The following is a 24,086-nucleotide window of genomic DNA, read 5'->3' as shown; positions in this document are numbered from 1 at the left end:
ATTCTAAATAAGAAAAGTCTTGGTTCTATTTTGTTTCTACATCTACCATCAATGAAAAAAAAAAAAAGCAGGGAGAGATGTCCAATTAAAATTCATAAATCGATATGATTTTCAAATCGAAAGTTTGGCGCCAAGAGCTAACTTCAACGCACACTTTTCAAATGTTTTACAGAAAATTGCATAATGTCCCATATCTATGGTAATGTCTGTTTTCAGTCCGTATCTATGGTGTGTATAATTATAAATTGATCATAAACAAACTCTTTTCATTTAGGAGCAGTTTAATGAAATTTATCTATTTTTATGCCAAAATATATTACAGTATTATGATTTAAAGATTTGGAACTGTTCGTTTAATCGTAAGTGATTTTTATAGTATGACAAAGTCCGTGATAACGAATGGAATAAGAAAAACTTATTACCTGTAAGAAGAGATTCAAAAAGTGAAATAAAATAAAATACCATTAAAAAATAAGAATGAATAATCTACTAATCAAGAATATTCAACTGACTAAGACGTGCAGAACTTGCTTGCAGTCATCTGACGAAATGTTTTCGTTATTTACTAAAATAGAAAATAACCTAGAAAAGTCAATGTATATTTACGAATGCATAATGAGTATATCGTGTATGAAGGTAATTTACATTTATGTTCATTTAAAAACATAGAGAACGAAGACATCACTATCTGACTGAAACAATGTAATGTTACAGATTCTTCCAAATGATGGTTTACCCTCGATGATTTGTACAACATGTCTGGAGCTAGCTCACACTGCCTTCAAGTTCCAACAGCAATGCAATCGTTCCTATGAAATTCTGGAGTATTATTCTGCAGAAATACAAAGCAATTTATGTGATAAAAAGCCATCAAATTGGGTAAATACGTTGGACTACAGAAATACTGAACAACCCTCAGAAATTGCTTGTGTATCTAGTAATGAATTATTCATTGAAACAATTAAAGAAGAAGACTTCAAAGTAATAGATAAATGCCACGTTGACACTGTTATAGAAGCAGATGAAGATCAGAATTCAAAAGGCTTGGAACTTATTAATAGTCAAAAAAAGAGCGTACGACCAAAGGGAAGACGTATTGAGAGGGTAAGGGGAATTTTAAGTATAGTATTTTGAAAGAGTCTTTCTACATGTACTTGCAGCAGATAACATGTAACCAGTGCGGTAAGCAATTCAAGCATATAAGCACATTAAAAGTACACATGAGCATTCACANATAACAACTGTTAAAGTGAGGTTAGGATTTTTAAAAAAATATTTACAAATGGAAGGGAATTTTCGCCATTGCTGAAGTTACTGTTGGCAATGAAATTCCCCAAAATTTTTGAATTTTTTTTATAACCTGGAAGTTTAACGACAGTTAATTTTGGTTTAAAAAGATTATTTTCATAGTTTTCGTGGTCGAAAGAAGTAGCAAGAAACAACAAGTAAACAAGTTAGTTCTTACAAATATGGAAACCTGAGAAGTAAGGGGGCCCCTCCACATCTGGGAAGAAAACCAGGTAAAGAAACTGATTGTCCATTAAGTATAGAACAACATTTAGAAGTATATTTCAAGAATACAAAGAAGATATTAATACATAAGGTTAGACATTTTATTAATTTAAAATTAACTACAAATAGACACATATATAGTTGATTCAAATACATTTAATTCTTTCCGGGAATTTGCGATAATTGTCTCAGTTGTTTTAATACAGTTTCAAGCAGTTTCTTCTTGTCTCTTTCGCTCTTTTTCAAAACTGCAAACATCGTTTTCTTGTCACCCTCTCTCAGTCTATAATGATTTAAAAGAATTAAAAATATTGAAAACTACTTTTTCATACTTACTTTTCCAAAATAATTATAGCAACGTCTGGACTGACTTGTTTGTATTTGTTTGTTTCCTTTCCATAGTCGTGGAAGTACGTAGGCCAGTCCCACGACGTGACCAGGTCTAACAGCTCCCTCAATTTAGTAAAATAAGCAAGTAGCACGTCCTGCGGCAATCCTTTTACAGGTTCAGAAGCAGCGAATACTGTATCAGTAACAAATTTTTAGTGTTATGTATTTAGAAAGAAGCTGTTATCACATACGTTCACACTGCAAAAGGTCGAGATTGATCTGGTTTAAGGCCCCCATCGACATCTGCTTGATTTCGTCGTTTAGGAGCACTTCCAGCATAGAATTAGCTATGTGTTCGCAGGCGGACTTGCAAGCCAGTTGAGCTACTTCAGCCTAAACGGAAATTTACGGTTAATACTTACATAGTTTAGTAATACTTTTTATTTGAAGTAGGCCTCTAACTCACTGGAAGATTGGTGAAGCTGTGAAACGTCGTTTGCAGAAAAGCGATCATGTCAGAGATGAAACTGGACGCGTGCCCTTGAGGCTCCACAAGGAGCCAGTCGTAACTCTCTAGTTCCAAGAATTCATTTAGTTTTTGTCGTAATTTTTCGCAAATTTGTTTAACAGCATCCTCTCGGGCTACTCTAAACATAGCTGGCTGTCCCTGTACTATTCCAGTGGTCACGCCTTGTGTCTCTTCCCTTCAACAAGCAGAAAGCCCACTTTAAAATCTTTAAGGACCAAATAGTAGTGTAGTTGTTTTACCCCGTTATGTTGGAAATAAATTGATCTAGATAAACCGTTGCCTCTTCTAGATAACCGGTATCTATAATTATCTGAATAATTTCCTGAAGATTTACGTGGGGACTGCGGAAAGTGGAAGAAAGACAACCGCTGAAGCTTCTGGTTAGGAGTAAGTTCATAGATTTTCTTATCATTTCGTCTACTTCCACTTGACTGCAAAAAAAAACCAATTAAAATTATAAAATATATGAACGTGAATAGTTTTACCTCAGGTTTAAGTCCTCTGAAAATTTAAGGCAGGCATAAATGAACTCTTTCACCTGTTGATAGACTTTAGGTACCATGCTAGAAAATGGGAAATTATAGGGAAATGTAATGTCGTCAGGTAGATCAGCATCCCAAGGGAATGAAAGCAAAACTGTGTCGTACNAAACGCAACAATTTCCATTTGTTTGTAAATTAATGTACGTAATAATCATGTATTCTTATAAAAACTGAAAATCCAGCGAAAAATAGACAAAGAAAGTAGTTGACGATTAATAAACAAAGAAAAAGATACCTAATGATAAGTATGCAAAATAAAAAGACTTACCCTTTTGACTTGGAAGTGTTCGGGTCGAAGAGTCTCCTGGACTTCCTGATCCGCCTTCGCAGGCTGAGCCACCGACGTCCTAAAGTTATCAAGGACGCCTTTCAACGTAAACTTCTTCATTTTCGAAAAACGGAGGCTACTTTAACGCGTTTCAAAGGAACATAACACCCCGACAACACGTAACCGACTGTTTCAAACTATAAGTTAGTGTATTTTATCGCGTTAATAATTACATCATATGGGAACGCTTTTTGACTTTCTGGATGGCCAAACGGAACCGACGAAGGACACAAAGCTTTTGCAATGCGCTAGTTCCAGGATAACATTCGGATGACGGAATCAGGATAACGATCGCACAAAGTGTAGTCACCTCTCACTTTGATGCACGTAATTGAACGCTACCATTTTCCGAGCGCGACGTCTCTGCTTAATTCGAACGACGCGAATTCTGCGCCAAAGGAAAACCGATATCGCGCAAGAAATACATCAACATGCGCAAAATTTAAAATGTTTGGAATGTCTTATTACTCACAGTGCACAAGTAGTCTACAAAAATTAGCGAAAAATCAACGATTTTCGACTGTAATCAGTCAATCGATATGAGACATCACTTACACGATCCCACACATACGTCAAACCTGTAGCCAACCTTCACATAATTAAATCGATCTTATCACAGACACTTTTTTAATTGCATTCCCTTTCTAACAATACAACTAAAGAGAAACAACTGATATTGAAATTTGTGTACGGAAATTGCCGAAAATGCCCGAACACCACACTTCGTGACAACAGGTGATAAATATACAGTCGTTATCACCTCGCTATCTGCTGTTTTTGTTGTCTGTGAAAAACAATTAAAAATTGATAACATAACATAGAAATCTGATGAAAAACATCATTATTTGCAGTGTGTTTAAGCGAATGCCTGGCTTATACAGAACATACAATCCGCTGGCATAAAAATGTTTCGAAAAGCTGTAGTTCGCGGTTGTTCATTAATTGTTTATCAACGACAAAGGGCCCTATCCAAAATAAGGTATGTAATTTTTATTTCTTTTTAATAATAACTTACTGTTAAGGAAAAGCGGCACGTGTAATGAATAAACAGTAGTTTTAACAAATTACGTCAAGTATGTCAACAACTAATAACAATAACTACAGGTGGAAGGTAGACAATCTACCATAACATGACAGTTATGTTGGTTGCATACGTGGTAATAACTTTTAGAATTTAAAAAACTTTGTGTAATCCATAAATAGCCTTTTTTCCTATTAAATTCATTTCTGTTGAGTACATGAAACATATATTTCACTAATTAAATTAATTCCATTGTTCGTTACAGTAAGAATGGATCAAAATTGTTTCTTGCAAGTTTTGCGCTTTTTGGGACCGCGCAGAAACAGGAAATCGACACTTCCAAGTTTATGGCGGAACCCGTAACTTCAGTAGATGTTCTTCTAAAAAATAAGGAGGATATGAAATCTAAAATGGAACTTATGATACTTCAGGTTCAAAAAGAATTCTGTCGTGCCTTAGAAGAAGAAGAAACAGGGTCCCAGCGATTCGTGGTGGACAAATGGTATCGCAAAGAAGGAGGAGGAGGCATAACGTGTGTATTGCAGGATGGCGAGGTTTTTGAAAAGGCTGGCGTTAATATTTCAGTAATTACGGGACTTTTACCCTCTAATATGGCCGCTCAAATGCGATCGCGGGGCAAAAACATCCCTTCCGATGCAAAATTATCTTTCTTCGCAGCCGGAATCAGCTCCGTCATTCACCCCACTAACCCCATGGTGCCCACAGTACACTTTAATTATCGTTACTTCGAAGTGCAAGACTCAGAAGGCGTACAATTCTGGTTCGGAGGGGGCACCGATCTCACCCCTTACTATCTGGACGAAGATGACGTCAAACACTTTCACAAAACATTGAAAAATGCTTGCGACAGCCATGATAACACTTATTATGGTAAATTTAAGAAATGGTGCGACGATTATTTCCATGTCACACACAGAGGCGAAAGGAGAGGGGTGGGAGGATTATTTTTCGACGATCTGGACGGTCCCACCAAAGAACAGGCCTTCAACTTTGTCAAAGATTGCGCCAACAGCGTGATACCCTCCTATGTTCCACTAGGTACTATAGTTGTTAAGCATAGACATACTATACGTTTTGATATCATTTTCCACTTATTTTCAGTTAAAAAACATAAAAATGATAAATTTACCGAAGAGGAAAAGACATGGCAGCAACTACGACGGGGACGTTATGTAGAATTCAATTTGATATACGACAGAGGCACAAAATTTGGACTCTACACTCCTGGGGCTCGTTATGAAAGTATACTGATGTCTCTGCCACTAACTGCAGTATGAAAACTAGCAACTATCAGTTTTCAATGAGATTTTAACGTACTTTACTGATTGTTCCAGCGCTGGGAGTACATGCACAAGCCAGCCAGGGATTCCCGGGAGGAGAAACTCGTTGAAGTATTGAAGAACCCAAGGGATTGGCTGTGAATAAGAATGTAATTAGAAGAGTTGGTTATAATTAATGGGTGTTATGGTGACGTTTAAATAAAAGGTTTTTGTAATCTATGGTGTAGTAGAACCCCACCTAACCCAGTGCTCTGCTGTGTCGTCCGGTGCAAGAAATAACGCTGTATAATGTCTTTCTGTGTACCAAAACGTTTACGATTCTAAATAAGAAAAGTCTTGGTTCTATTTTGTTTCTACATCTACCATCAATGAAAAAAAAAAAAAGCAGGGAGAGATGTCCAATTAAAATTCATAAATCGATATGATTTTCAAATCGAAAGTTTGGCGCCAAGAGCTAACTTCAACGCACACTTTTCAAATGTTTTACAGAAAATTGCATAATGTCCCATATCTATGGTAATGTCTGTTTTCAGTCCGTATCTATGGTGTGTATAATTATAAATTGATCATAAACAAACTCTTTTCATTTAGGAGCAGTTTAATGAAATTTATCTATTTTTATGCCAAAATATATTACAGTATTATGATTTAAAGATTTGGAACTGTTCGTTTAATCGTAAGTGATTTTTATAGTATGACAAAGTCCGTGATAACGAATGGAATAAGAAAAACTTATTACCTGTAAGAAGAGATTCAAAAAGTGAAATAAAATAAAATACCATTAAAAAATAAGAATGAATAATCTACTAATCAAGAATATTCAACTGACTAAGACGTGCAGAACTTGCTTGCAGTCATCTGACGAAATGTTTTCGTTATTTACTAAAATAGAAAATAACCTAGAAAAGTCAATGTATATTTACGAATGCATAATGAGTATATCGTGTATGAAGGTAATTTACATTTATGTTCATTTAAAAACATAGAGAACGAAGACATCACTATCTGACTGAAACAATGTAATGTTACAGATTCTTCCAAATGATGGTTTACCCTCGATGATTTGTACAACATGTCTGGAGCTAGCTCACACTGCCTTCAAGTTCCAACAGCAATGCAATCGTTCCTATGAAATTCTGGAGTATTATTCTGCAGAAATACAAAGCAATTTATGTGATAAAAAGCCATCAAATTGGGTAAATACGTTGGACTACAGAAATACTGAACAACCCTCAGAAATTGCTTGTGTATCTAGTAATGAATTATTCATTGAAACAATTAAAGAAGAAGACTTCAAAGTAATAGATAAATGCCACGTTGACACTGTTATAGAAGCAGATGAAGATCAGAATTCAAAAGGCTTGGAACTTATTAATAGTCAAAAAAAGAGCGTACGACCAAAGGGAAGACGTATTGAGAGGGTAAGGGGAATTTTAAGTATAGTATTTTGAAAGAGTCTTTCTACATGTACTTGCAGCAGATAACATGTAACCAGTGCGGTAAGCAATTCAAGCATATAAGCACATTAAAAGTACACATGAGCATTCACAGTCAGGATCGACCACATGTTTGCCAGACTTGTGGGAAATCTTTTAAACAGCATGGCTCTCTCCTTTATCATCTCAGGAGCCACACAGGAGAGCAGCCCTACGTCTGCAACATATGTGGTAAAAAGTAAGAACACAGCAAATAATAGTTCACCAGTTTAACCGCTTTTCTTTTTCAGATACAAACAATCTGGCACCTTAACAGCCCATATGCGTATTCATACAGGTCAGAAGCCCTATCTGTGCTCCGTATGCGGTCGAGGCTTTAGGTGACCTATCAGGAAACATAAATTTCTTGATATTAATCATATTTTTGTACAGGCAAGCACCAGATCTGAGTTATCATATGCGAACCCATACAAAAGAAAGACCTTACATGTGCAACGTATGTGGTAAAACCATGAGAATGCAATGCCATTTGGTGCAGCACATGAGGACCCACACTGGTGAAAAACCTTTCAAATGCACGTAAGTTTACCATTTGATTATTAATAATAAATTTTTGAGAACGCTGTCCACTTTAATGTATTATTAATGTTTCCTCGTTTGCTTTTAGACAATGTGACAAGGCATTCCCCTCTTCTACGAGACTGAAAAGACATACGGTGGTCCACACGGGGCTGAAACCCTACACTTGTGACGTTTGCCACAAATCATTCAATAGAAGTAGCACTTTAAACACCCATGCGAAAATTCACACCGACGAAAGGCCCCACCTTTGTTCCGTATGTAACAAGGGCTTTATACAAGCTCATGCCCTTCGTGCGCACTTGTTAACGCACAAAACTACTGATCCCCCAGAAGAATTACCTTCGAAATTGTTAGTTTTTGTGATGGACTAAATTGTAATTTAAAATTACCTGTATATGTACATGGTATGTGCACCTGCGTGATTTCTAAGTATGTAAATTACAAATTGAAAAAGATAAAGAACGTAAAGTAAAAACCCTCTTTCTTTCGGCAGTTACATACTTTTTGAAGGAAACTTTTGTGCAATATTAATTTAAATAATATTGCACATTCAGAGGTTTATCATGTATATGTATATTTGTAGGAAGGGGCTTTAAAAAGATAAGAAGCTAATATACAAAAAACGAATATTATTCTAAATAATTTTCTTGAGGATTCACAATTTTTTAATTATTCTTGATGTAACTTCATGCTTGTTCTAATATTAGGCTCAGAATAGCTTGATAGACAAAAAGTATTTAAATTAACACACGTTATACTAAGTTTTAACGACACCCTGTATATGAAATTCCTTTGTTAGTTCTTCAATGTCATGGCCGTAATAGAGGGCGCATTTTCAAAATAAGTAGAAAACAAATTCAAAGGATTAATACAAAAAAAACAATGCCAAATGATGAAAGATTTCTTGTAAGTGGCTGGGAAGATGATTTAAATGATATAGATTACGAGAAGCATCCTCATGGTAAGTAATTATGGTCGGTAGATTATGTTCTTGTTTTGAAACATCAATTTTAGAAACACCAGAGAAAGAAATACTTTGGGCTGCAGAAAATGGGGAGCTAGAAGTCGTTAAGTCTCTAGTTTTGAAGGATCCCGGTTTGGTAAATGTCGCTGACAAGGATGGGTACACACCACTTCATCGGGCATGTTATAATAATCATGTGGAAGTAGTGGAATTTCTTTTGGAAAATGGGGCTGATATTTCTGCAAAAACACTTATGTTGTGGCAGCCTCTGCATTCGGCTTGCCAATGGAACCATAAAGAGTGTGTTTTACGATTAATTCAGCACGGTGCTGATGTAAATGCAGCTAGTGAAGGAGGTACTTTCTGTTGGTAGATTTATTATTATCATAAGTATCCAAAAAAATTCTTTTAGGACAAACACCTCTACATATAGCAACTTCTCATGGTACTTCATATGAATCAGTCCAGTTACTGTTAATGCATCCATATATAAATCCAAATATTCTTAACAATAATAAGGAGACCCCATTTGATATTGCTAAAAGAGCCTCAAATTACTATAAGATGTTTGAAATGACGAATCCTGCATTTAATGGAATAAGAAAGACTACAGGAAATATAAAATAAAAGTCATAAAAATAAAATGAAATCGTCAATATTAGAAATAGAAGCACAGGTAAAAGTTAAGTCAAAATTTTTAACACAAAAAGAGACAAGTACAAATATTTATTTTGAAAGCTTGTTTTTTAAAGTAGTTTGGTCCTTTTCAGTGTTTTAATTAATAAATGTTCCAATCTTAAGATGTAGCATTGTTTTAATTTTATAGTTTACATTTAGTGGTAGTTTAAATAGCTTTCTCTGTAGATACAATGAACAACAACTGAAAAGGACGGTTATTATGAACTACCACTGTCCTACTGACATTTACACAGTTGAAGGTCATTACGTCTATGGTCATTACTTAACCTTCGTTTAACTATCATCTATGACTTTATTCATATTCATAGATTAGAGACATAGAGATATAAAATATTTTATACACTGACCTCCTGACCATTGAAGTGGAGGGGTATCTGTAGTCTAGTTCAATGGTCTTGACATTTAGACAGTTGAAGGTTATTACGTCTATGGTCATTACTTAACCGTCGTTTAACTATCATCTATGACTTTATTCATATTCATAGATAGAGACATAGAGATATAAAATACTTTATACACTATAGTCTCTTATCTATATTCATGTATTTATTTTTAGGTTAATTGTAAAATATTAAATATGCAATCATGAGTAATACCGAGGAAGAAATACAAGAAGTGTTATTAACATTTAGAGCAGGTATTGACAAAATAGAAGAAAAAGTTAATAATTTATTGTCTAAAGAGGAATACCAAAAGCTATCTTTGTATGACAAAGTACAGTATGATATCTTCACAGTGTACAGTTTGAATACGTTGTTTTGGTTGTATTTACGTACAAATGGCTTGGATCCTAACGAAAATGATATTAAAAATGAATTAAGCAGAATTAAGCAGTATATGATCAAAGCAAAAGAGGTAAATAATTGAACTTTGCATTAAGCATTATCACTTACAGGAATTTACTTTGTAAGGCTCAAGATCGCAACACTATCAGACCAACAGTTGATAAAGGTGCTGCTGGAAGATTTATAAAGCATGGAATTCAATATAAGGACACGGCAAGAGAAACAATTGAACCACCAGCGAAGAGACAAAAAGTCAATAATTAAATTGCTTATAAGTATTTTGTAAATTACATTTTATTAACAATTACATTAATAAACTCTATACATAGAGTTCACAGTTATCATGCCTTACTCTAGTAAAATTATGTAAAACACAAGCTGCACTAATCACTAATGTAGAAAATTGTGGTGATAAATCATTCACAGCTGTCAATCTTGGAAATCTGTTTTCTAAATATGCAAGAGTCCTTTCAACTGTGACCATTACAGAACTATGCAGCATATTAAAATCAAACTGGTCTTTGGTCAGTTGCTCATTACTTTTGAGTTTGTATGGGGTGAGTAATGTAGAAATAAGCGGATGTTCGGTGCCTCCAAGGATGTGTTTATTGTTTTTCACCAGATAACTATCCTTATCAGTCAATATACGGAAAAGGGGACTGCATTGGAGTATAGAAGCAATACTTTTACCACCTGGACACCCTACACAAACGTCCCTTAGGAGTAAATTATTATCACAAACAACTTGCAGCACAATTGAATCATCTCCCATTTTTGGATTATAGTAAATATACTTATTAGAACATTTTTCAGCATTTACAGTGATGTAAAGACTTCCTATAACACCAAGTACATCTGGAAAACCAAATTCTGATGCAAACCCATTTTCTATTTGTTTACATTCTGTTTCTGTGGGCCAAACGATATACTTGGGTGCAATCTTTAAAATCTTGTGGAAATAAAGTTCGAGTTTTTTATAAACATTTTCGGTAATTCCAAATAGCTTCTTGGCTTCCTCAAAAGGTTCAGTATTGCCCAAAATCCAGATAGAAGCTAGGAGATTACTATTAACGTTTTCATTGTACTGATCTTCCACAACGTCAATTTCAGCTTGAAGACTTGTAAAAGTGTCACGACTCATACGAAATGTTGCTTGAAATTCGTCATTTGTTAAATAATCCCACCAAGAGTGTATATCTACTTTTATTTCCATTTTTGCTTAATAACAACTGTTAAAGTGAGGTTAGGATTTTTAAAAAAATATTTACAAATGGAAGGGAATTTTCGCCATTGCTGAAGTTACTGTTGGCAATGAAATTCCCCAAAATTTTTGAATTTTTTTTATAACCTGGAAGTTTAACGACAGTTAATTTTGGTTTAAAAAGATTATTTTCATAGTTTTCGTGGTCGAAAGAAGTAGCAAGAAACAACAAGTAAACAAGTTAGTTCTTACAAATATGGAAACCTGAGAAGTAAGGGGGCCCCTCCACATCTGGGAAGAAAACCAGGTAAAGAAACTGATTGTCCATTAAGTATAGAACAACATTTAGAAGTATATTTCAAGAATACAAAGAAGGTATTAATACATAAGGTTAGACATTTTATTAATTTAAAATTAACTACAAATAGACACATATATAGTTGATTCAAATACATTTAATTCTTTCCGGGAATTTGCGATAATTGTCTCAGTTGTTTTAATACAGTTTCAAGCAGTTTCTTCTTGTCTCTTTCGCTCTTTTTCAAAACTGCAAACATCGTTTTCTTGTCACCCTCTCTCAGTCTATAATGATTTAAAAGAATTAAAAATATTGAAAACTACTTTTTCATACTTACTTTTCCAAAATAATTATAGCAACGTCTGGACTGACTTGTTTGTATTTGTTTGTTTCCTTTCCATAGTCGTGGAAGTACGTAGGCCAGTCCCACGACGTGACCAGGTCTAACAGCTCCCTCAATTTAGTAAAATAAGCAAGTAGCACGTCCTGCGGCAATCCTTTTACAGGTTCAGAAGCAGCGAATACTGTATCAGTAACAAATTTTTAGTGTTATGTATTTAGAAAGAAGCTGTTATCACATACGTTCACACTGCAAAAGGTCGAGATTGATCTGGTTTAAGGCCCCCATCGACATCTGCTTGATTTCGTCGTTTAGGAGCACTTCCAGCATAGAATTAGCTATGTGTTCGCAGGCGGACTTGCAAGCCAGTTGAGCTACTTCAGCCTAAACGGAAATTTACGGTTAATACTTACATAGTTTAGTAATACTTTTTATTTGAAGTAGGCCTCTAACTCACTGGAAGATTGGTGAAGCTGTGAAACGTCGTTTGCAGAAAAGCGATCATGTCAGAGATGAAACTGGACGCGTGCCCTTGAGGCTCCACAAGGAGCCAGTCGTAACTCTCTAGTTCCAAGAATTCATTTAGTTTTTGTCGTAATTTTTCGCAAATTTGTTTAACAGCATCCTCTCGGGCTACTCTAAACATAGCTGGCTGTCCCTGTACTATTCCAGTGGTCACGCCTTGTGTCTCTTCCCTTCAACAAGCAGAAAGCCCACTTTAAAATCTTTAAGGACCAAATAGTAGTGTAGTTGTTTTACCCCGTTATGTTGGAAATAAATTGATCTAGATAAACCGTTGCCTCTTCTAGATAACCGGTATCTATAATTATCTGAATAATTTCCTGAAGATTTACGTGGGGACTGCGGAAAGTGGAAGAAAGACAACCGCTGAAGCTTCTGGTTAGGAGTAAGTTCATAGATTTTCTTATCATTTCGTCTACTTCCACTTGACTGCAAAAAAAAACCAATTAAAATTATAAAATATATGAACGTGAATAGTTTTACCTCAGGTTTAAGTCCTCTGAAAATTTAAGGCAGGCATAAATGAACTCTTTCACCTGTTGATAGACTTTAGGTACCATGCTAGAAAATGGGAAATTATAGGGAAATGTAATGTCGTCAGGTAGATCAGCATCCCAAGGGAATGAAAGCAAAACTGTGTCGTACTGTTCTTGATTTTCGACCTTTAAACAGAGAATATTATGAAACGACATTTGTAAATCGTTATGGTGCTAATTTTTCCAACCTTAATAGGCTGGAACGATTCCTTTGACAAAATTTCCCTGAACACCTGAACCCATCGTTGCATAAGGACTTCAGTGTAGTGATCGCGTAACTCCCTCACTAACTCCCACAGGGGTTTCACCGTGTATCCGTAATTCCTCAGAGTAGTGGAAAATAACATGATAAGATCTTTTATGTTAAGGATTAAAGTTGCATCAGTGCAATAAGCCTGTAAAGAAAATATAAAGTAAAACAATTATTAATTGATATTTGTCTTTTTCATTTACAGAGTGAGTTTGAAGGGCAGAAACGATCTTGGAAAGTGCCATGGTCCACATTTCGTCCAGGAAAGCCCTTGTAATGAGCCCATTTCCGGTGTTCAATACATGATCTTCCAATATGAAAAAGCCCAATACTGCGTGGATGTAAAATCGGTAACTTTCTAATGATTCATGCTAAAAATTACGTAGTAGAAATAATTTTGTAAACGATTTTTTAATCTTTACCATATTTGTCGGGGGTTGAAGGACTAGTCTGGCTTGTTTAGTCCTTTCAGCCCTGTAATATGTCTCAAAAGTAGATCTCGATCCTAAGACTGCCGAGATATGAAGGCATCTATAGATAGGGGAAAAGTCTATCATTTCTTGTGCACTGAGATCTTCTTCTGAAGACAATCCACTTCCTAATATATGCAAAACATTATTATTTAATTTATACTTTTGGGTTTATTCTAATGAAATTGATACCTGGGGGCTGAGGTGCAGGACGTTTCTTTTTCCTTCCGAAAAGTGTAGGATCATTTGCTAATTGTTCATCTGTCTGAAAAGGTAAATTAATCAATTAATTGTTTTGTTGATGTTTTTTTACTTACGTGTCTCATTGCAACTTCCCCTATTCTAGGTGAATATCGTCGTATATTTTCCAAAAAATCTTTTAAATCAGACATAGATGCCTTCTCAATATTTTCTCTAATTCTGAAATTATAAAAAAAATATGATGTTATCTGATATTTCAAATCTACTATATAATATTTACTTTGGAATGTTTTCTTTAAGTTGAGCAGAAAACCTGTAATTGGCAACATGTGGAAGATGTGTATGTTCTAATTCTTCCAACGTTTTCAATGCAGGATAGTACCTAAAATTATCCATTCACATTGATACCTTAAAATCTAAATGGTTTAAGTACTACCTTTTCTCACTGATTTGCTTCTTAAGTTTTGAGTAAGTTGCTAGTACAGGTAGACATAAATTTAACTGTGATATTACTGTTGCTATATTGTTTTCAACCTTCCTGGCATTCAGGAGTTCAGATCCAGACTTTGTAATGTTCTCAGCAGCAGTTTTCAGCTGCTTATCAACAGCAACAACTTCATTCTAAAATTTACCTATTAATTAGAATTATCTATTTTGAAAAACTTACTGATTTACATTGAGTTTCTTGGCTTGTGAGCGTACTTCAAGTAATTCTCTAATAGAGTCAATGAAACCTTGATAGTAAATATTGCAAAGCCTCTCTATATCCCTGTCGTGATGTTTGATTCTTTCTTCTAATTTCTCTTTAAATTCCACATACTCTTCATTATCATAAACCACTCTGTAAGTTTGCTAGCGTAATTTTGAGTCAAAAATATTATTTTAAGTACCTGAATGTTGGGCCCCAGTAGTCGTCGATGCCCTCGATCTCTTGGATGTATAGATCATGTTGCATTCTCGAAGATTGTTGCAAATTTTCAGATTTTTCGTTTTTGTTCAACATTTTGACGTTTAAACGTCAAAATTTGAGGTTAAGTAATCACACATAAATATATAACCTTGAAAGTGTAAAAAAGAGGTAAAGACCATAGGCGGGTAAATATGGGTTAATTTTAAAAATAAATTAGATTTATTTATTTGATTTTAGTACACAGTTTGAATATTAGTATAAATTAAAAAAAATCGTGGTAACGGTACCAATGAAAGAGAGAAAATCAAAACCTTGCTCTTTATTGTCGTTCAATTTTACNACGGCCCTGTTTCTCCAGGTAATTTTATTTATTAAGATTTATTTCAGTAGTTTGCGAATAAAAAAGTTTTTACAGAAATAAAAAACCTAAACATACATAAATAAGTACAGACATTTAAAAATTATTGCTGTGTTAGTACGTAATAGATAAACTGCTTTGCAATTACCAATTATGAAAATAAGTTAAACCTATACAAATGAAACCATAACAATTAACAAATATAATTTATTAATATTCAGTTTTTTTACAAATAGGAAGTAGACACAACACACCAAATACAACTTCGGCGGTTTGAAAACAAAGTTGAATTGTGCACATGATGTATTCCAGTCTAAGAACTAAACTTTGCCACAGCATGAAATAGAAAACTCCCATAATAGAAGGAAGAGTTAATAAAATAGCTATTAAAACGGTCCAGTCTAAAACGGAAGGCGAATGTTTGGTGAGTAATAGTAATTTTTTAAATTCATATTTTAATTAATTATTATTAATAAGCGGTACGTCAAATGTAAACTAAATACACTCACTGCTCTCTGTAAGATTGCCTTTTCTGCCTAAAACGACTCTTATCAGTTCTAATCCACAAATGGCCATAAGTATTCCAAAGTCAGTCCAAATGTTAGGGAGGGTCAAATTAATTGCCTTTACGATATTTATACCGATTTCGCAAACAGAAAACAATCCGAAATAATACGAATTTAAATATAACAGAACTTCAAACGTTAACGACGTATTCATTATAGGTAATTAATTTTACATTTTTTACGTGACACTTTAGTGTTTGTAGAGCTTAGGAAAAGTTCCTCTCTCTCTATTATATCTCCTTGATACAAAATCAATATCAATACAAACAAATGGTTGGATTGAGGTGCCTTCAACAAGAAGCAGAAATTATAGAGTTAATTTAGAAAACTTTTATTTATCCTCATAAGTACTTATTTTGTTTACAAACATAAGAGAATACGTAACTGTAAAAATTCATATAAACTGTTAGGCATTTATATACATATTAAATTGTTATACAGGGTGTCTCACGACAGTGTTACAAAATCATTGCAAAAAAATGAATTCACTTTGATAAAAGGACAGCACCAGCAGCAAAAATCAACATTTGTTACAAATGCACATGTTAGGACGTTGATAAAAGTGTAAACTATTGAATAAGTACTACTCTTAAACTTGGCGAAATTTAGGAACTGTTGAAAAAAATTTTTGTGTATTTGTTTTACGAAACTTTCTTGAGTACAGGCATGGAAACAGTTTTGACTTCAAGATAAGGCAGAAGCCCGTAGTATCCCCCTTCTCTTCCTATTCCAGAATTTTTGTAGCCGCCAAAAGGCGATTGCAACCCTGACGCTAAATAGCAATTTACCCAAACACTGCCTGCTTTTAATCTTGGTACGATGTAATTGATTTTGTCAACGTCGTTGGAAAAAACGCCTGCAGCAAGTCCATACTCGGACTGGTTGGCTCTTTTGATAGCCTCGTCTATGTCGTCAAACTTAAGGATCTGCTGAACCGGTCCAAAAATCTTGATAAAATATTTTTACTTAATTAGTACAAATATCTAATTTTAAAACAATAACGTAGTAGATATACATACTTCTTCTTTGGCAATAGTGTGATTGTCCTGGACGTCTGCAAAGACGGTGGGCTCCACAAAATATCCTGTCTTTCCAACCCTGTTGCCCCCAGCTACAAGTCGTGCACCTTCCTTTACACCCAAGCTAATGTAATTGAGGATTCGATTCATTTGAGTTTCGTCAATTTGTGCACCGTGTTGGGTCTCTTGGTCAAACGGATCTCCTATTTTAATTGTCTTTGCTCGTTCGGCGGACCTTACGTGAAACAAAGTAGTTCAATTTTATGTACCTATAACATATTTACATAAGTATTAGAGTTTGGTTTACTTTTTAACAAATTCGTCGTAAATGGAACTGTGTACAAAAGTTCTTGAAAATGCGCAGCACACTTGTCCTTGATTTGTGAAGACTGCATCCTGGGCCTTTTGAACGGCTTCGTCCACGTTTACATCCCCTAGTACGATAACTGCACTTTTTCCGCCCATTTCTAACGTTACCCTTTTCAGATTGTTCTCTTGGGCGACAGCTTTGTGAATTTTTAAGCCAACTTGTGAAGATCCTGTGAATGAAATTTTTTGTACCTAAAATGAACATAAATAAATTGTTGTTAGGAGTCTAAAACAAGTCGACATTTACTCGTGGATGATCGACAACGGCTGCCCCAGTAATCCTATCTCCTGGTACTATATTTATCACCCCGGGAGGAAAGCCAACCTCTTGGACCAAATGGCCAAGGTAGAGGCTGGTTAATGGAGATTGCTCTGCAGGTTTAATGACTACAGTGTTTCCTGCTGCAAGAGAAGCACCTAGTTTCATTGCCAGTAATAGTAAAGGGAAATTCCATGGGATAATCAGGCCGCAAACTCCTATAGGTTCGTGGCGTGTGTAGGTATGGAAGGAGCCATTTAGGGGAATTACTTGTCCTGTTATCTTATCTGCCCAACCGGCGTAATAACGAAGATTGTCTACTACTCCTGGTATGTCAGCAAGGAGTGCCATACTGTAGGGCTTGCCAGTGTCAAGGGCTTCCAATTTCTTTAGTTTAGATAGCGTTTAGGTATTTAGAAATTCGATTTTTACAATTAATGGGATACTTACTGCAATATATTCCTTCTCTTTCTCTATAACATCGGCCAATTTATAAAGAAGTCTTCCGCGTTCAGAGGCATCTATAGTTCTCCATGGTGAATCGAATTCGAAGGCTTTCTCGGCCGCTCTTACTGCCAAATCTACATCTTCTTCTGAGCCATATTCGATTTTGGCAATCAATTTACCAGTTGCAGGATTCAAAGTTTCGAATGTTCTTTTTTTGGTCGATTTTTGGAACTTGTTATTGATAAAAATCTAAAATGTTCGCACCAATGGCTCGCGTTAATATGAATAGTGAAAATTAAAAGTACTTCCTTACCTCTGTGTAGAGAACGGGTATTTCTTGTTGGGAAGTCATCTTATCAATAGTTTGAGCCACTTAGGAGTATCGTATATTTATTAATGTTAAGTACATATGTATGTGTGTTGTTTATTACGCTTAAGTAAGCAAGTACTTTAAAGCCATGATAAGTAATTAACTTATTATTGTCAGTAAAGAAATTCTTTACATGTAACATGATTATTATTTTATTGAGGAGATAACAATCTGGGTTATTTGACGATTGTTTGTTTGCTTGTGTTTTTCTTGATAAAATGCAAGTGTCAAAGTGGCATTTATATGTCTTTTACAAAATTCACTGTTAAAAAATACTTTTTTATGAGACCAAATTAAAAATAATCAAAAACTAAAATAAAAATGCAACTGCAATAGATACACATGCGTGTACCAAATTAAAAATGAATAAATGTGCGAAGAAAGCTGAATGTCCCGGAGAAAGTGCCCGCTCTGAAATACGGGAAAAATATCTCAAAGACCAATTGGAAATTATAAAGACGCAAATGAACTCGGCTATGACAAACATGCACGAACTTAACGGTACCAACATCCAACTTATCCACGACTTAAAAGAACTGAAAAGGAAGTGTATGAATATAAAGGAAGAGTTTGTTGATCAGAAAATCAACGAGTTACATTGCTACGTTAATTTGACGAGGGTTTTGGAAATAACGAGGAACGATACAAGGAAAACCAGAGACAATACTGTCAATGTACTGCAAACCAAACTGAGTGGAACTATAAATAATATAAATGATGAATTAGATGGGTTGGGAGACGAATGTCCATCGGAAAAACAGAACCTGGAAACTGCCGAAGAAGAAGATGAATAAAAATAAATAAAAATATTTCTCTTCTTTTAAACTTTGCATGTACATGAATAATAAGTATTGGTAAACGTTGAAGATTGAAAAGATGTTTTTATTTTTAATTAAAAACAGTACAAAAATATTTACAATCTATAAATTTATTCAAATGACTTGCAATTAACAATTTCACAAGTCACAAAAGTAAACGAAAGACGTTAACATCATTAAACACATACAATAATAGGAATCTCGTCACGTACGAGGTAAATTCAAGAAGTTTTCTTATAAACACTAGTAATAACTGATTTGACTTCGGTGTACTGTTGAAGACCGTATTCGCCGGCTTCTCTTCCTATGCCGGAATTCTTGAATCCTCCGAAGGGCGTCTGGGACCCGAGGGCATTGTAACAGTTGACCCATACCGTTCCGGCTCTTATCCTGGCCACCAAATAATTCACTTTGTCCAGATCATTTGAGAAAATGCCTGCAGCTAATCCGTAATCGGTGTTATTGGCCCTCTCGATCAACTCGTCGAGTTCTTGGAATTTTAATAATTGTTGAACTGGTCCGAATATCTAAAATGGATAATTTAATTAGTGGACAAATAAAAAAAATAATAACATCAAAACCGACTTCTTCTTTTGCAATGGTATGATGATCCTCGACATTGGCGAAAACTGTGGGCTGTATAAAATAGCCCTTGTCCCCGTGTCTTTTTCCCCCTGTAATCAACTCAGCACCTTCGCTGATGCCCATGTCGATGTAGCGGAGAACTTTTTCCATTTGAGTTTGATCCACTTGCGGCCCCTGTTCTGTGTGGATGTGGAACGGATCTCCAACAACCCTTTTCTTTGCCCTTTCTGCTGACCTAAGCGAAAGTTATTTTGTTATTTACCTTGTGATATTACAAAATTTGTTAAGTGTTTATTAGATGGTAATCTAATCAATGTAATTAAACATAACGTCACCGTGCACTTATGCCAAGGTCAAGGTGGCGGTTGTTTAGAGCATGACTGGCACAATCAATTCTGCGAATATTTATTATAAACTAGAAATAGTTTGAGGCGAACAAAATTGTGTGCATTATACGTATGAGGCCTAGTCAATGAATAAACAGGGATAATCTTACCTTTCGACGAATTCGTCATAGATAGAGCTGTGCACGTACGTCCTAGACCCTGCACAACATACTTGACCCTGATTGAAAAACAACCCTTGGTGAGCCGCCTCCACGGCTTTTTCTATATCGACATCGCTCAAAATGATATTGGGGCTTTTGCCTCCCAGTTCCAACGTTGTCCTCTTCAACCTACCCTGTCCGGAAGCTTGTTGGATCTTCAATCCAACTTCGGTGGACCCTGTGAATGCGATTTTATCAACCTGTAAAAAATAAAGTTGTTTGAAAACTTTTTCAGGAACAAGTTAAATAAATAATTTTCTTACACCAGGATGACTTGTTATGAAAGCACCTGTGTCACCGAATCCTGGCACGACATTGAGAACTCCTGGAGGAAGTCCAGCTTCCTTGGCCAGTTGGGCGGCGAACAGAGCAGTGAGGGGCGTTTGTTCGGCAGGTTTTATGACGACGGTGTTGCCCATTGCGAGGGCAGGAGCAATTTTCCATGTAAACATTAACAAGGGGAAATTCCAGGGTATTATTTGACCACAGACGCCGACAGGTTCGTGGCGAGTGTAAGCGAAATATTGACCGTCTGTGGGGATCACTTTGCCATGGTTCTTATCAGCCCAACCGGCAAAATAACGTAGAAAATTTATAGAAGACATCACATCGATATTAAAAGAATGCGAATAGGGTTTGCCATTATCTAAAGTTTCCAAACTCTGAGAAACAGAATAAGGTTTTCCTTACATTTTCTTTGCGACGAGACACAATTGAATGAATACATACAGCCATATAAGCGGCGTTTTCTTCAAAGAGATCGGCAAGTTTGTAAAGGAGTCTGCCACGTTGAGACGCGTCTATGGTTCTCCACGGTGAATTGTTATGAAAGGCGTCTTGAGCTGCTTGGACTGCATGATCAACATCTTCTTTACCGGCGTACTGGACCTCCGTTATTACTTCGCCCGTTGTAGGATTGAGTGTCTCAAAAGTGTTTCCGCCTTGAGACTTATGCCACTCGTTGTTTATAAATATCTAGGAAGACATTAATTTATGCAGACTTGTATTAAGACAAACTGGAATAGACGATTTTAAAATCAAGTAGTTCAAAAACGTTTGACATTCAAGTCTAAAAAATTATTAGGATTATTTATTGTAATGTTGTAAAATTATTTGTCTATTATTTTACATAGAAATAGAAAAAGGATCGCGTATTAAACAATCAGGACAGTCCCTCCTTACTCACAATGCCCATACGTAATCTTTATGCTCGTCAAATATTTGACTGTCGGGGACATCCCACCGTAGAAGTGGATCTCATCACCGAATTGGGTCTTTTTAGGGCTTCGGTCCCTGCCGGAGTAACCACCACGGCGTCAGAATACGAAGCAGTCGAATTAAGAGATAACGAAAAAAATAATTTCCACGGTATGTCTGTGTTTAATGCTGTAGACAACATTAATGACGTAATAGCTCCAGAAATAAAGCAATCATGTTTCGAAGTAACCCAGCAAAAGGACCTGGATAATCTTCTTCTTGGTCTGGATGGCACACCCAACAAGAGTCGTTTAGGGGTAAATGCCACCTTGGCAGTTTCGGTTGCAATTGCGAAAGCTGGGGCAGCAAAAAGAGGAGTCCCTCTATACAGACATGTTAGTGATCTGGCGGGAAACAGGACTTTTGTGCTACCGGTTCCCTGTTTTAACGTGATAACCGGAGGAATACAGGCCGGAAACAAAATACCTTTCGAAGAATTTCTAATAATGCCCACGGGAGCCACTAGTTTTGCGGACGCTATGAAAATGGGCACCGAAGTGTACCATAATTTGAAAAAGCTCCTGCTGGCTAAATATGGGACGTTGGCGTTTTATACGACTGAAGAAGGGGCATTTGCTCCTAACATAAAAAACCCCAAAGATCTCCTTACCATCCTGAACAAGGCAATAGACACTTCTAAGTACAAGGGTCGCGTAGAAATAGCCATGGACTGTGGTGCGTCCACTTTTTACAAAAAAGGCAAGTACGACCTTAATTTCAAGCAAAAAAAATCGAACCCAAAGTCTTGGCTAACCGCTGATAAACTTATGAAACAATATCTCGATTTCATTAAAAAATTCCCGATCTGTTCGATCGAAGATCCTTTTAATATGGACGATAGTTGGAAAGATTGGAAATCGATCTGCGAGAAGACCTCAATACAGGTCGTTGGAGATTATTTGACCGTTTCTCACCCCGAACGAATCAAACAGGCCATCGAGATGGAAGCATGCAATTGCGTGTCATTAAAACTCAACCAGGCAGGGACTTTGACGGAAATAGTTCAGGCTTGCATGTTGGCTAAACAAAATGGACTTGGAACAGTCTTATCTCATCGTACCGGCGACACCGAAGACACGTACATCTCTGATATTGTTGTCGGTTTGAAATGTGGGCAGTTGAAAGGGGGGGCACCGTCTAGATCTGAGAGAATGGCGAAATATAATCAGTTACTCCGTATTGAGGAAGAACTGGGACCATACGCCACGTACGCGGGGAAAGCTTTTCAAAATCCAGCATAAAAACGAGAAAAAAAATGGAAAAACAACGTGTAACATTGGAAGTTTTACATACACATATAAATTAGAAAAATCAGTAAATACGTTATTATATTTTGTAATTAGTGAGACATTAATAACAATAAAATTAAATGCTGCAATTAAAAAAAAAGTAAATTAACTCGTACGAGCCACCCGGTAGATGTGAAGCGTCGAAATTGGTTCGAAACGACGCTCTTGTTTTTAAATTTACTTGCAGTTGTTAGAACTACAATTATTTGTTATTACCTATTAATACTTAAAATAAGGTGAATATACGCTTCATATTATTTACTGGAGTTCCCAGGTGCTTCTAAAGATGATTCTCATAAAAAAATACAAAGAATAGTCAACAGACTCGAATAGGTCACAGTATTGTATGCAATACTAAAAGCAGCGCAGTAGTGCGGGTTGCTTAGTTAATTTTACTCCTCGGTTGGGAAAATCGTAAAAAATATACACTTACATATACAAGGCTCAATCAAATAATATCGTAAATTCTGTTGTAAGTGAAGAATGAACCATAAGCACTATGTTTCGAGTAAATTGAAAAATATTGTTTGCATTTGTCCTTATGTATATATGTTACGTAATGCAGGTAATGTATTTATAAACATACATTTAAGTGTTTATAAAGATAAACAAATTACTTATTTATGTAGGTAGGTAGGTATAGTTATTCATATTGTGAATGAAGTTGTTATGATTTAAATTATATATAATCTGTATAACAATGTCGATAAGGTAACAAGGTTATCGTATCATCGTTTAAACTTTCTTTAACTTTGTATCTATTTTGTAATGAGTTATGGTATCCTATTTTTATTTAATTATTTTATAAAAAACAAGAATCAATTACAAATGGTAAAATTCTTACGAGATACGGCCCTGTTTCTCCAGATTCTATTCGAATGATTAATTAGTTCAGAAAAAAAAATCAGTAATGTGAATGAGTAACTAATAAACAATATGTTAATCAGTATGATATACTTACACCCGAATACATAACATTGGGTTTGATATGTGGATCTGGTATTGCCGTTGAAGAAAAATTCAGACACTGAATTTTTGGAGTTAATTTTTTCACGATACGCAACATTATTGATGTTGGTTGCTGTATCTAGGAGACGACGCTGAAATTTCTACGTTAGCTGTTCGTTTTACCGGTAAAATTGCGAAAAATGCAACTGCATATACTCGACAAACCGACAAACCAGAATCGAAAGTACTAATTTATTACTGATTTCCTCGTGCTCTTATTCGCCTTGTTCCCATAAATACAGTCGTATTTCTATTGGTTAATGCCCCTCCTTTCTTAAGTCTTTTATTTTGTAGGGAATATTATCAATAATAATATATTACGTACATGCACCATGCACGTATTATTGTCTGGCTATTTAAAATTATATGTTATTTATAAAAATGATTGTGGCAAGAAACAAAACACAATAATGATTTATGTGTTGTTTGCTTGTTAC

General features: G+C 35.5%; 9 protein-coding genes across 13 annotated transcripts; 5 read left to right on the top strand and 4 right to left on the bottom strand.

The window, feature by feature from the left end:
• The first annotated feature begins 266 nt into the window (after positions 1 to 266).
• Positions 267 to 8,014, top strand: LOC108739021 (zinc finger protein 391-like). Of its 4 annotated transcripts, none has more exons than XM_025981935.1 (7): positions 267 to 636; positions 715 to 1,104; positions 1,164 to 1,220; positions 7,101 to 7,237; positions 7,290 to 7,379; positions 7,432 to 7,578; positions 7,667 to 8,014. In XM_025981935.1, exons 1-7 carry the CDS (start codon positions 478 to 480, stop codon positions 7,950 to 7,952), a joined length of 1,266 nt encoding a protein of 421 aa, XP_025837720.1. In that variant the 5' UTR covers positions 267 to 477; the 3' UTR covers positions 7,953 to 8,014. The 4 variants fall into 4 exon arrangements, with proteins under 4 accessions (XP_025837720.1, XP_025837711.1, XP_018328190.1 ...); XM_025981926.1 differs by having other exon boundaries at positions 269 to 636; positions 1,161 to 1,220; positions 7,667 to 8,013; XM_018472688.2 differs by lacking the exons at positions 267 to 636; positions 715 to 1,104; positions 1,164 to 1,220 and adding exons at positions 6,149 to 6,516; positions 6,595 to 6,984 and having other exon boundaries at positions 7,044 to 7,237; positions 7,667 to 8,013.
• LOC108739017 (exocyst complex component 6) lies at positions 1,590 to 14,898 on the bottom strand. 2 transcript variants are annotated; one of them, XM_025981906.1, is made up of 16 exons: positions 14,738 to 14,898; positions 14,523 to 14,688; positions 14,284 to 14,468; positions 14,128 to 14,229; positions 13,964 to 14,066; positions 13,839 to 13,911; positions 13,599 to 13,774; positions 13,380 to 13,547; positions 13,115 to 13,321; positions 13,025 to 13,052; positions 2,857 to 3,007; positions 2,611 to 2,802; positions 2,309 to 2,546; positions 2,094 to 2,235; positions 1,849 to 2,035; positions 1,590 to 1,795 (listed from the first exon to the last, which is right to left on the bottom strand). In XM_025981906.1, exons 1-16 carry the CDS (start codon positions 14,848 to 14,850, stop codon positions 1,669 to 1,671), a joined length of 2,358 nt encoding a protein of 785 aa, XP_025837691.1. In that variant the 5' UTR covers positions 14,851 to 14,898; the 3' UTR covers positions 1,590 to 1,668. The 2 variants fall into 2 exon arrangements, with proteins under 2 accessions (XP_025837691.1, XP_018328185.1); XM_018472683.2 differs by lacking the exons at positions 1,590 to 1,795; positions 1,849 to 2,035; positions 2,094 to 2,235; ... (1 more) ...; positions 2,611 to 2,802; positions 2,857 to 3,007 and adding exons at positions 11,617 to 11,812; positions 11,866 to 12,052; positions 12,111 to 12,252; positions 12,326 to 12,563; positions 12,628 to 12,819 and having other exon boundaries at positions 12,874 to 13,052.
• On the top strand, positions 3,996 to 5,782 carry LOC108739024 (oxygen-dependent coproporphyrinogen-III oxidase). The gene is made up of 4 exons (XM_018472693.2): positions 3,996 to 4,220; positions 4,528 to 5,321; positions 5,385 to 5,554; positions 5,618 to 5,782. The coding sequence occupies exons 1-4, from the start codon at positions 4,147 to 4,149 to the stop codon at positions 5,702 to 5,704; spliced, it is 1,125 nt and encodes a 374-aa protein (XP_018328195.1). The 5' UTR covers positions 3,996 to 4,146; the 3' UTR covers positions 5,705 to 5,782.
• On the top strand, positions 8,381 to 9,330 carry LOC108739026 (ankyrin repeat domain-containing protein 49-like). Its single transcript, XM_018472697.2, has 3 exons — positions 8,381 to 8,542; positions 8,596 to 8,901; positions 8,958 to 9,330. The coding sequence occupies exons 1-3, from the start codon at positions 8,464 to 8,466 to the stop codon at positions 9,170 to 9,172; spliced, it is 600 nt and encodes a 199-aa protein (XP_018328199.1). The 5' UTR covers positions 8,381 to 8,463; the 3' UTR covers positions 9,173 to 9,330.
• LOC108739027 (nuclear nucleic acid-binding protein C1D-like) lies at positions 9,761 to 10,370 on the top strand. Its single transcript, XM_018472698.2, has 2 exons — positions 9,761 to 10,099; positions 10,156 to 10,370. Exons 1-2 carry the CDS (start codon positions 9,830 to 9,832, stop codon positions 10,291 to 10,293), a joined length of 408 nt encoding a protein of 135 aa, XP_018328200.1. The 5' UTR covers positions 9,761 to 9,829; the 3' UTR covers positions 10,294 to 10,370.
• A 410-nt stretch (positions 14,899 to 15,308) lies between the features above and the next one.
• LOC108738968 (transmembrane protein 216-like) lies at positions 15,309 to 15,906 on the bottom strand. The gene is made up of 2 exons (XM_018472599.2): positions 15,625 to 15,906; positions 15,309 to 15,516 (listed from the first exon to the last, which is right to left on the bottom strand). Exons 1-2 carry the CDS (start codon positions 15,833 to 15,835, stop codon positions 15,326 to 15,328), a joined length of 402 nt encoding a protein of 133 aa, XP_018328101.2. The 5' UTR covers positions 15,836 to 15,906; the 3' UTR covers positions 15,309 to 15,325.
• A 315-nt stretch (positions 15,907 to 16,221) lies between these two features.
• On the bottom strand, positions 16,222 to 18,199 carry LOC108739019 (aldehyde dehydrogenase, mitochondrial). The gene is made up of 6 exons (XM_018472685.2): positions 18,089 to 18,199; positions 17,779 to 18,024; positions 17,317 to 17,715; positions 17,008 to 17,261; positions 16,701 to 16,935; positions 16,222 to 16,628 (listed from the first exon to the last, which is right to left on the bottom strand). The coding sequence occupies exons 1-6, from the start codon at positions 18,125 to 18,127 to the stop codon at positions 16,323 to 16,325; spliced, it is 1,479 nt and encodes a 492-aa protein (XP_018328187.1). The 5' UTR covers positions 18,128 to 18,199; the 3' UTR covers positions 16,222 to 16,322.
• An 810-nt stretch (positions 18,200 to 19,009) lies between these two features.
• LOC108739018 (aldehyde dehydrogenase, mitochondrial) lies at positions 19,010 to 23,707 on the bottom strand. Its single transcript, XM_018472684.2, has 6 exons — positions 23,603 to 23,707; positions 20,825 to 21,070; positions 20,359 to 20,757; positions 20,045 to 20,295; positions 19,549 to 19,783; positions 19,010 to 19,490 (listed from the first exon to the last, which is right to left on the bottom strand). The coding sequence occupies exons 1-6, from the start codon at positions 23,705 to 23,707 to the stop codon at positions 19,185 to 19,187; spliced, it is 1,542 nt and encodes a 513-aa protein (XP_018328186.1). The 3' UTR covers positions 19,010 to 19,184.
• LOC108739020 (enolase-like) lies at positions 21,082 to 22,670 on the top strand. The gene has a single exon (XM_018472686.1). It carries the CDS (start codon positions 21,283 to 21,285, stop codon positions 22,591 to 22,593), a length of 1,311 nt encoding a protein of 436 aa, XP_018328188.1. The 5' UTR covers positions 21,082 to 21,282; the 3' UTR covers positions 22,594 to 22,670.
• Positions 23,708 to 24,086: the final 379 nt, after the last annotated feature.

This window comes from Agrilus planipennis, unplaced genomic scaffold (assembly GCF_000699045.2).
Source record: "Agrilus planipennis isolate EAB-ADULT unplaced genomic scaffold, Apla_2.0 scaffold134, whole genome shotgun sequence".
In the NCBI taxonomy this organism is placed as follows: domain Eukaryota; kingdom Metazoa; phylum Arthropoda; class Insecta; order Coleoptera; family Buprestidae; genus Agrilus; species Agrilus planipennis.
This window is presented reverse-complemented; position numbering and strand designations above follow the sequence as displayed.

Coding starts and splice junctions, on each gene's coding strand:
- LOC108738968 (XM_018472599.2), bottom strand. CDS start 15,835: ATGAATACGTCGTTAACGTTTGAAGTTCTGTTATATTTAAATTCGTAT. Junction 15,517..15,624: donor AGGCAATCTTACAGAGAGCA/GTGAGTGTATTT, acceptor CTTCCGTTTTAG/ACTGGACCGTTTTAATAGCT.
- LOC108739026 (XM_018472697.2), top strand. CDS start 8,464: ATGCCAAATGATGAAAGATTTCTTGTAAGTGGCTGGGAAGATGATTTA. Junction 8,543..8,595: donor TTACGAGAAGCATCCTCATG/GTAAGTAATTAT, acceptor CATCAATTTTAG/AAACACCAGAGAAAGAAATA. Junction 8,902..8,957: donor AAATGCAGCTAGTGAAGGAG/GTACTTTCTGTT, acceptor AAATTCTTTTAG/GACAAACACCTCTACATATA.
- LOC108739024 (XM_018472693.2), top strand. CDS start 4,147: ATGTTTCGAAAAGCTGTAGTTCGCGGTTGTTCATTAATTGTTTATCAA. Junction 5,322..5,384: donor ACCCTCCTATGTTCCACTAG/GTACTATAGTTG, acceptor ACTTATTTTCAG/TTAAAAAACATAAAAATGAT. Junction 5,555..5,617: donor TGTCTCTGCCACTAACTGCA/GTATGAAAACTA, acceptor TGATTGTTCCAG/CGCTGGGAGTACATGCACAA.
- LOC108739027 (XM_018472698.2), top strand. CDS start 9,830: ATGAGTAATACCGAGGAAGAAATACAAGAAGTGTTATTAACATTTAGA. Junction 10,100..10,155: donor ATATGATCAAAGCAAAAGAG/GTAAATAATTGA, acceptor TTACTTTGTAAG/GCTCAAGATCGCAACACTAT.
- LOC108739019 (XM_018472685.2), bottom strand. CDS start 18,127: ATGACTTCCCAACAAGAAATACCCGTTCTCTACACAGAG. Junction 17,716..17,778: donor AAGAGAAGGAATATATTGCA/GTAAGTATCCCA, acceptor TCTAAACTAAAG/AAATTGGAAGCCCTTGACAC. Junction 16,936..17,007: donor TACGACGAATTTGTTAAAAA/GTAAACCAAACT, acceptor GTTTCACGTAAG/GTCCGCCGAACGAGCAAAGA.
- LOC108739020 (XM_018472686.1), top strand. CDS start 21,283: ATGCCCATACGTAATCTTTATGCTCGTCAAATATTTGACTGTCGGGGA.
- LOC108739017 (XM_025981906.1), bottom strand. CDS start 14,850: ATGTTGAACAAAAACGAAAAATCTGAAAATTTGCAACAATCTTCGAGA. Junction 14,067..14,127: donor CTTAAAGAAAACATTCCAAA/GTAAATATTATA, acceptor TTATAATTTCAG/AATTAGAGAAAATATTGAGA. Junction 13,775..13,838: donor TCCTGCACCTCAGCCCCCAG/GTATCAATTTCA, acceptor TGCATATATTAG/GAAGTGGATTGTCTTCAGAA.
- LOC108739018 (XM_018472684.2), bottom strand. CDS start 23,707: ATGTTGCGTATCGTGAAAAAATTAACTCCAAAAATTCAGTGTCTGAAT. Junction 20,758..20,824: donor AAAACGCCGCTTATATGGCT/GTATGTATTCAT, acceptor TCTGTTTCTCAG/AGTTTGGAAACTTTAGATAA. Junction 19,784..20,044: donor TATGACGAATTCGTCGAAAG/GTAAGATTATCC, acceptor ACTTTCGCTTAG/GTCAGCAGAAAGGGCAAAGA.
- LOC108739021 (XM_025981926.1), top strand. CDS start 478: ATGAATAATCTACTAATCAAGAATATTCAACTGACTAAGACGTGCAGA. Junction 1,105..1,160: donor AGGGAAGACGTATTGAGAGG/GTAAGGGGAATT, acceptor ATGTACTTGCAG/CAGATAACATGTAACCAGTG. Junction 1,221..7,100: donor TAAGCACATTAAAAGTACAC/ATGAGCATTCAC, acceptor TTAAAAGTACAC/ATGAGCATTCACAGTCAGGA.